Source organism: Betta splendens, chromosome 4 (genome assembly GCF_900634795.4).
Source record: "Betta splendens chromosome 4, fBetSpl5.4, whole genome shotgun sequence".
Lineage (NCBI taxonomy): Eukaryota > Metazoa > Chordata > Actinopteri > Anabantiformes > Osphronemidae > Betta > Betta splendens.
In genome coordinates, this window is record NC_040884.2 from 30,014,917 (window position 1) to 30,024,042 (window position 9,126).

The 9,126-nt window shown below is 39.0% G+C and overlaps 2 protein-coding genes across 3 annotated transcripts; one reads left to right on the plus strand and one right to left on the minus strand.

Annotated features, from left to right (window-relative positions):
• The first annotated feature begins 99 nt into the window (after nt 1–99).
• Nucleotides 100–1,583, plus strand: LOC114853434 (protein SPO16 homolog). Of its 2 annotated transcripts, none has more exons than XM_055508627.1 (5): nt 100–365; nt 570–663; nt 833–1,004; nt 1,115–1,193; nt 1,285–1,583. In XM_055508627.1, exons 1-5 carry the CDS (start codon nt 300–302, stop codon nt 1,411–1,413), a joined length of 540 nt encoding a protein of 179 aa, XP_055364602.1. In that variant the 5' UTR covers nt 100–299; the 3' UTR covers nt 1,414–1,583. The 2 variants fall into 2 exon arrangements, with proteins under 2 accessions (XP_055364602.1, XP_029002630.1); XM_029146797.3 differs by having other exon boundaries at nt 129–365; nt 1,306–1,583.
• LOC114853435 (glomulin-like) lies at nt 1,545–6,106 on the minus strand. The gene is made up of 18 exons (XM_029146799.3): nt 5,910–6,106; nt 5,661–5,786; nt 4,737–4,847; nt 4,534–4,642; nt 4,121–4,370; nt 3,792–3,882; nt 3,540–3,706; nt 3,384–3,437; nt 3,276–3,306; nt 3,114–3,203; nt 2,864–2,905; nt 2,702–2,775; nt 2,521–2,605; nt 2,324–2,433; nt 2,196–2,256; nt 1,973–2,108; nt 1,758–1,846; nt 1,545–1,683 (listed from the first exon to the last, which is right to left on the minus strand). Exons 1-18 carry the CDS (start codon nt 5,949–5,951, stop codon nt 1,588–1,590), a joined length of 1,764 nt encoding a protein of 587 aa, XP_029002632.1. The 5' UTR covers nt 5,952–6,106; the 3' UTR covers nt 1,545–1,587.
• Between the last annotated feature and the right edge of the window lie 3,020 nt (nt 6,107–9,126).

A 9,126-nucleotide genomic window follows, 5' to 3' on the forward strand; every position in this document is an offset into this window, starting at 1 on the left:
TGGCTTATTAAACCATTATACATAATTATATGGTTAAATAATGTTTGTAACCTGATTTAATTGCAGTTTAGAAGCCTTTAATTCTAACGGCACAACTTACTACTTTTGATGTTTTTCATCTACGTGCTTTAACAAGTTACCACAGACACCACAGCGACCCCTCGGGGCATTATGGCGAAAGTAGCGTTGTGTTCAGGTTCAACAAGCTAACAGCTAACGTTAGTCAGTTTGGTGGAGGTGCTAGATATCAGGTAATCCTTTTTTTGCTCTTGCAGCGAGCGGTTGGTACATGTAATGTAATGGCAGCACACAAAGAAACGACCCCTGGGTGGAAAACAACCATTATAATCAGCACATCGCTCCAGGTGCGGGTTAAATCTTCAACCCACGAACATAGTTATCAGCATGTTAGCTTAGTTAAGTTTACTAGGCTAAAAGCTTAATACATACACGTAAGAGAGTGACCTTTTTATTATATTGATATGATATTTTTAACACATTTAACATGCATTCATGATGATCTCCCTATAACAAATATATATTTATCTTTTACTTTTTGGACTAAGTAGAACCATGATACGAACAGGATCCTCCACGCTCAACAGCATAGAATCAGATTTTCAGGCTGTGTTGAGTCTGGATCCTTCATTTTTCCTCTATCAGGTAAATAGACAACAATGAAATGGAGGGTTAGTTCTGTATTACGTTTTAACTCACTTAAAATATAAATTCAGTTTGTAATGTGCTGTAGGTAGTCGTATACTCTATATATGTTGCAATCATAGATGATCTTAATGATCTTAACTGCTCCCTTTTGGCCTTTTTTTGCCAGGTACTGCATTTTTGTTGGTTGACCCTCAAGACCTTCCAGAGCCATTTGAGGAATCGGGACTCATTCAGAGGATAAACACGTTTGTGCAAGTACACCGGAACAGCTTTGTACTTCTATATGCCCTCTTTAATGGAAAGAAGGAACTGGACATTTTGTCAGCAATTCAACACAGGTAGCAACAGTATAACACACGTCAAAGGGCTGTCACTCAAAAGATGATGGTTTGTTTATAAGATTTGTCATTCTTCAATCCATACATCTAAATCTACTTTAATATCTCAGATTCATTAGCAGCAGTCTCAGGATCCTGCCTGTGCGAAACAATGCAGAGCTTGTGAAAGCAATGTTGACAATTGCCAAGGTAAGGAAAAAACAGTATACACGTATTATTCAATTATTCCAGAGATCAGATTTTGCTACTGGTACTGTAATCCTGTTGTGAATGAATTTAGCAAATGCTCCTTCCCCGGCAGGCCACTAGTAAGCCCCATGTAGACAGGATTCGGGACCAGATGACTCTGGCGCGGGCTCATATAATTGAAAACAGTCCTATGTGGGAAATGCTAAAGAACCTAATGTAATTCCAGCAGCTGAGCCAAGATGTTTTCAAACTTTTGTTTTATTTTCTGCTGATTAGTATAGTTCTTTATTTATTATATTGTTAGGTTTATACTTATGTGTTAACTAAGGGGAATTCATTATCTGATAAATGTTTTTGATTAAACAAAGTGAATAAAACAAGAGGAAATTAGTCTTTAGTCTGGCGTCTTCAGTTTCTCCTCTGTGAGCTCTTCTATACGGACTATCAGACTCTCCATTAGGTCAAACGTCACCAAAGCACTCTGCAACACCTAAGACACATAAGACTAGTCAGTTTGCTGATCTTTTAAATTACATGATAATTAAAGAGACATTGCTTCCATACCTGGTGCTGGACCTCCAGAGACGTATTTGATGCCATCTTCGGTTTAATACTTTTTACCAGTGCCATTGCTCTAGCAGCATCTCTGTCCTCTGATGGTGGACAGTAGTGATAGGTTACTGTTTACACATTTAAAACATACTGTGTACCATCGGTTAAAGTCGTTCCATTGCTACTGTGTTGTATGTTAATTGTGGCGATTAGCAATGGATCCTTACCTTTTACTTTTAGCTTTTTATCATTCTTAAGTGTCTGTAATTCAACGGAATAATATGCTCTAGATAAATTGATACAGACACGCAACATTTTTAGGTAATTGTCTTTGATCCTGCACAGCCCTTCCCACAGATCAGTCTAAAGAGAGGAGGAGTAGATCAGCTTTCAACATGAAGTAGCTGAGTTGGCAAAAAGCTGAAAAAATGTTGAAACAGGAAAACTTACACCTCTCAGTTTTACATCCCTGATCAGGAGATAACGTAGAAGATTCAGAGTCTCCATTATTCTGGATAAGGAAAGACAGGTCTGCTAAACTGTAAACTCCGGATGTACAAATGAACAGCTTTCTGTACCTGTCCATACTGTTGAGCAGATCTGTCTCAGCACCTTGTGGCAAACATAACACCGGTTCCAACAGTGAGAGAAACTCTGTTCCCAAGAACCATTTAGTGGCGTTACTGGGCTAGAGGAGAGTTAGAGTTAGAAAAGCTTGCTTAAAAGAAAAAGATTGGTCTGACTTTATCCTTACATCTTTAATCTTTTAATTTACCTTCATGGAGAAATCGACTTGACTTTTGATGTTCTTTATTATAAAGCTTTCAACTCCTGCATGGTGGCTGGTTTTCAACATGCACCTGCAAAATAAAACGATAAAGTTAATTTGGTCACCATAAGGTAAGTGCATACCAATGAATATCAAATTTAGGCTATTTGTGTGTGGTATTTCCTACCTGAAAAACCTGTGCTTTGCTTCAGCATCTAATTTGTTGATGAAGAGCTGGAAAACCCCCAGTCCTGTTTCTCTCTGTATTAGCAGTGTTTACACAGAACAAAAAACTAGTTCCACACTATCACATATTAAATTCCTTTCATCAGAAATGTTGTATACCTACCACATGCTGCATTGGACAGTCAGTAAGAACTTGCCGCAGGTTCTGTGTTTACAAAACACCACACGTTGTTGTTTAATATTTGTTGTTTATCATTTGCTAATGTGTAACAGCTCGTGAAACCTATGTTAAGACAGGTTTGCATGTAACTGTTATTTTGGATGAGTGGTTGTTCATTGTTTTGATTGCACAGATTGATAAATTATTTACTTACTAAAATTGCAAAGAAACAGTAAAGTCCTGCTTTTCTTACCTGGGGTACAGTATAAAAGCTCTGCAGTTCTAGTAGACTCACTGTAAGGCTGTTGTCCTGCACACTCTCCAGACATTTTGCATAAAGCGCCTGATGATAATACTGCAGTTATGGTTAAGAAAAACATCACTTTGTGTTTCATGCATGCTTGCATGCTCTTACCAGTCCTTTGCGCAGGTGTGATTCCTTTTTACTGTTAAAGAAACGCAATCCCAGATTAGTTTGAGAAATTAACAAGTGTAAAGCAATAACATATTTACTTATATTTACCTACTAAGCAGTTCATTGATGTAATCCATATTGCACTGAAGAACAAATACAGGACTAGAACAGAAGGAACTATATGTTTTTAAATGGTTAGGATTGTTTAATGTTTGCACTGAATTGGAATTTTTATCTGTTTGATGAGTTTATTTCTCATTTTACCTGAACACTGCTGGAAAACTATCTATGGTGATGAGCTGGACAAATAGCAGATAAGACAAACATGCTTTTGATTCTTTGGAATGACTGTTGTCTATTTGTACTCTTTTCTTCAAAGAGTCAAAGAACAGAAGGTCAGACAGGGGTTGTTGGACCGCAGGAAGTGTAACCTGTAACATTAGATTGAGAAAATGACAACGGATGAAAAATAACCAACTGTATTAAAACATGGACAAGGGAGGACCTTGATCTTACCAGTATCTGTGTTGCAAAAAACCAAAGAGATGATTTCCTGCCCTGGTTTAATTCAGCTTCTAGCAAAGGCTCCCTTAAGCTCTTTATGCAGCTGCAAGGAGACACTGATCATCAGCAAGCCTTTTCATTTTATATATATTTATTATTCACACACTGTGATCAACTACTAAAAGCAGTTACTGTTTCATGCGTACAAGACAACTTTATGTAACAAAGCATGATTATAGCAGACGCCGGCAAATACTTCTACTGTAGTAACTAAAACATGGAGGGAAATAGAAAAGCCAAACCATATAACCTCACATTAAATAAATATAAAGGAGTCTTACAACTTGAGGAGCTCAGTCTTTAACTCCTCATCCTCAGTGGTGGAACCATAGGTCCCATCTTTCTTGGTCACCTCCTCTACCACAGACTTTGTAAATTCAGCCACGGCGGTGCAGCAGCTGCACAGCCCATACTCATCAGCCTCCTCTTGTTGCTGAGTGTAGGGCACAGGCAGCCGGGCCAAGTGCCTCTGTAGGGCAGACAGAGCCAAGCCCACATAGGTTGCTTTATTATGATCCAGCTGAAATAAAACTAGAAGAAGTAGTTGTTAATATTACTGTACAGCAGGGGGAGCCAAATACCACTGTTATCAACTGAAAGCTTGAAGGTAAAACGACTATGTCTGCATCCATACAGTACATGCTCAGTAACCTTATATATAATATATATTACATTTATTACACAGTTGTTTTACCTGTTTTAAGATGTGGAACAACAGCTGTGATGTTGTCAGAAATGCCACCTGGACCAATGTCCTCAATTAGTGCAAGTAAACTCTGCAGGACTTCCTGTGTCTTGCAAATCTAAACACCAAAACAGGCATTTAATTAAACTACAGCGATACAGTGTCATAGGAAGTATGTCACTTTATGCAAGCGTTGAGCTGTGTGCGCTTACCTCGATCAGATGTGTAGTGGCAGCCTGACAGTTTTCAGCACTCTTCCGTTTTTTAGCTAATTCACTTACAACAGGCACTATGAGAACAAATCCCATAGACTTCAAAATTCCCTGTGTGCGAGAGAAGTGTGTTATATTGATCTCACTATTAAACGTATCAAACCAAACCAGCAACTAGCAAATTTGGCGAAGCCTTGCTTTGTGTTTGCATGCTAAGCAGGTGCATACAACAAGAGCATTTACAGTTTCACATGCAGTTTGCATCAGAACAGATCCAGTGCAGCTTTGAGTGTCTTCTAATGGGCCAAAAATAAAAAACAGGACTATGAGTGATGGGAGGAGTCTTCCAATTTATACAGTGACAAGTCAGGTGTCGATATCTTTATTACTAATTTCTTATAGGAAAATAAATGCATGTTTTGGTTAATTTGAGCTGTAATATTAAATACGCTAAATAACTTGATTGTGTGTCAGGGATTTTTAGCATATATTACTAATTTCCAATCATTCAAACTCAAATAGCCTCTAAAACAGGAAGGAGTAGTAGATAACACATTGGTCTACAAGTTCACTGCTCATAATCACATGAAGTGTGCAGAGATGGGAAGAATGAGGGCACTCAGACAAGTGCAGCACTAAAAATGGTTATCAGTGGAGCGAGAGATCCGAAGGAATACCTATCTGCCTGTTTCCTTCCCACACCTGTAGGTCAGAGGCCTGTTTAGCGTAGCGGCAGAGAAGTGGCTGCTGCTGTTCGCTTCAGTAGGCAGACGGCCACAGTTGCGTTTTCAGTCCCGTACGACACATTAAGAGTCAGTTCATTTATGCAAGGTGACAAATGCTAGTCAGGGTAGAGAATATATCACATCTGTCTGTATTGGTTTTTGTGTTAGTGGCTGTGTAGTGAAGTACAGTCAACTGTACCTGGTTTTTCTCATCCTGAATGCATTGTAGGAGAAGTGCACTGTTGTCCTCAGCCAAACAGGCAAATCCTAAAGTTTTCATCTGCTCATAGTCCTCGGACTTCAAATCTTCCTCTGGAGTGTCTCGCTAAACAGAATGTCATACATCATATTAGTTTTTTCACCTTAGTTGAACCATTTGAGTTACACAAATTTTATAAGATAATTATCTCACAGAATAATTACAGAACCATGAGTATGGCTCACTTACCCATCTCTGGATCACGTCATTCACCTGATCTTCCTTCATCATTGCTGTGTGCTGAGCCTTTTATGAATTTATGTTTATCTCCTTCCACAATAGAGCCTGTGTTCAGCTGTGAGAACCGATGTCAGTGTCAAAATGACCAAATGTGAAGCTTTGCTCTTGCCTCAGGGGAGTGAGAGAGACTTGGCCTGTAAGGAACCTCAACATAAACCTCTTATCTTCTTTTGTGCTCCACATGTAATAGGATTAAACCAGAGCACTTGTGTGTGTGGTCAAACGTGGAACTGTCTGGAAGGACCAAGTAATAACACATAGAGATACACACACATGCACACACACGCACGCACGCACACGCGCACGCACGCACGCACGCACGCACGCACGCACGCACTCTGGTGAAATTCAAATGAATGCCACTCACGCATCCTCTCAGTGAAATACTGTATTTGCCTAATTTCCTGTGCTGTAGGTGGGGATATGCCACCATGCACAGTCTAGTGACTGAAATAGAAGTTCATAATAATGTCACAGTAAAGCGATGATGTTGAAAGTACTGTTTTCTTGCGGCTCAGTCTTCTTACATTGACCAGAAGTATGGGCAATGAAGAAAGTTGTTTAGTGGTGTGCATAAATGAAAGGAAAACATAAGTAAGTAAAGTGACTCATGTAAGTTTATAAATCCTGTCTGCACCAGTGTGACTATAGTAAACGTCCTCAAGTAAAATGATGTCTGTGTTCGGGGCCATTTGATTTGCTGTGTCATGCACGTAATGAGCTTCAGTTCACGAGCTGGATGCAATTTTGTTCATAATTTACATTGTAGATAGATATTTATAATGTACAACCTAATTCCAATCCATAGCTCCATAAAGAATAGCTGGGTGCCCTCATGCTGAGGTGGGGAAGCAGAATGGAGTCATGATAGTCCTAATGCCAGGTTTCAAGGATGGAAAATAGTGTTTGATCAACCATTCACCACAACATCTGACTCTCTTTTACTTCCCTATGAAATGAAGTGACTGGTGCTTAATAGACTTTTGACAATGTATACTAATATGTATAAGGCCACAGCCTTTTGTTTCCCTGTGTAATTATCTTCCATCCAACATTTATTCATCCTAAAAAGGTTATTGTTTAAGACACATCTTTATTTTGTAATGTAAACTTGCTGGTGTTAATTACATTGACAAGGCCCCTAATATTCTAATTTATATCTAAATGTAGGAGAAGTTACAGCTGTGCTCCTTTTTAAATAAACACGACCTGGACTCGTCAGCGCCTCATTGTGACATGACAGTATATTGGATCCACCTGTTTACCGACTTACACCGGGATTAAGAATGCTTTTCATGATTGCTTCATGAAAACATATTGCTCCTCTGTGTAAACACAAAGGCTTCAAAGGCTTGGACCCCCACTCCACGCTCCAATGTGTGTGTGTGTGTGTGTAACACAATAGAATTACAATCACTGACTTCCTGCTCTGACCATGACAGCTTCAGCACAGGAGCAGCTCAAGTACTGATTTTGGATGAATAGGGAGGGGAGCGTGTTGTTTGAACGGTCGGATTTAGCCGACAGCTGCCGCTCAGGTTTGCTCTCTGTATTACAGTGTGATGACAGCCTCAGGCAAAAGCCACTAAGCAAATACAGGACGCCCACTCTGCGCTCGTCCCTGACTGTCATTCTTAATTAGTGGCTGACGAAGTTTTGTTTTGACAGTAAAGTAAAAGTAAATAACATCTAGAATCATTATTAGTTTTATTGCTTATGTTATTGTTTAATACACAGGAGTACTATTATTATTGATATTATTCATTTTTTAAATTAATAAACCTTTTGGGTTTTTTTTTATAAGCTTGAGAGGAAGCTACTGATGATTGATGATTAAGATGATTAATAATTATTACTTTGTATGCAACGGTGTGTTCAAATGTAAGCTCAGGTTCAGATCTTTAGTAGAAAGCTTCTTAAAAACACTTCATATGTGTAACAAATCACTAGTCCAATCATCTAGAAATAGTGTCTTTTTGATTCACTGATTGTTTTTTAGCACATAGAATGTTTATTTTTTGGAGGTGACTGAAAGCAGGTCTGTTTCTAACCTCACGAGATGAAAGCTCATACTGTTTCTATAGCTATCGAATGGACTGTGATGTGTATTATGCATGTTTTATGTTTAATAAACAAAAACTACTAACATCTACAATAATGATATACTACTCCTTGAACTAACAAGACAAATTAAGGATCTTAAGGAGAAAAGAGATATGTACATAGGAGTGTAAATTAATCTAGAATATCTGTATGACATTGCACACTAGTATTTGGGCTGACCTAAAGGTTCTGTTTTATTTTCCCACCTCCTCTTACATTTGTGTTTTGGTTTAATCATTAGTACCAATAGGAGCGGTGTAAGTCTGGCCATCAATGTGTATTGCCTCACTATTATTGAGTCTGAGCTAATTGTTCATCTATCTCACAAAATCTGCAGCTTCACTTTACACCTGCAGTATGTTCATGTGCATGCCTTGGCTGGCAGTACTGTAGATATGCATATATTCTATGATATGATCTGTGTGCTTTCTAGTCATGTGGGCAGTGTTCAGAGATATACCTCAGGTCACTGACATCAGCCATCTATTCATATTTAATCAGCTGGGCTACCAGCACAACAAATATGGGACAGACTTCTTGAAGCTCCAGTATAGTGGAATAAATGCAGTAGATGAGTTGGGAATAGTTATGATCTAGACACAAGTAAAACTGAGTCTGCTTCTTGCGTAAAGAAAAAAGCACAGGAATGAGGCAAGATTGACTCTCATTTCAGCTGTATAGCAGATAGTGCAGTATTTATGGAGCAGTCTAGTATACAAACAGGCAGCGGTCCTATGAGAGATGGATAAAGCCTCTCAACTCTCCCTTTCCATCCCATATTTCCTTGGTGACCTCTTAGAGAGCAAGAGGTTCTAAGTGAACTATTTATCCAGTGGGCTTCCCCGGAGGCCTCCGCAGACTGCTTCAAGCGCTGCTGTCTGCCCAGAACCTCCCCAGGCCCCACTGTGCTTGTCAGGGAAACACCACGCCATGTTTAGGGCCTCTCTCATGGGCCCTGCTGATTTTAAGATATTTTTCAGTCCAGATTTGCTTTTGTGATTGCTGCTTTAGCATTTGATAGAAAGGAAGTCTACAGTATGACCATTAGAAACTATTAGTGAAT

Excerpts from the sequence above, each read along its gene's own strand:
- LOC114853434 (XM_055508627.1), top strand. The coding sequence starts at position 300 with ATGGCAGCACACAAAGAAACGACCCCTGGGTGGAAAACAACCATTATA. Across the intron at positions 366-569 it reads TAATCAGCACATCGCTCCAG|AACCATGATACGAACAGGAT; the intron begins GTGCGGGTTAAA and ends TGGACTAAGTAG. Across the intron at positions 664-832 it reads CTTCATTTTTCCTCTATCAG|GTACTGCATTTTTGTTGGTT; the intron begins GTAAATAGACAA and ends TTTTTTTGCCAG.
- LOC114853435 (XM_029146799.3), bottom strand. The coding sequence starts at position 5,951 with ATGATGAAGGAAGATCAGGTGAATGACGTGATCCAGAGATGG. Across the intron at positions 4,643-4,736 it reads CCACTACACATCTGATCGAG|ATTTGCAAGACACAGGAAGT; the intron begins GTAAGCGCACAC and ends TTTGGTGTTTAG. Across the intron at positions 3,307-3,383 it reads ATCAATGAACTGCTTAGTAG|TAAAAAGGAATCACACCTGC; the intron begins GTAAATATAAGT and ends TTTCTTTAACAG.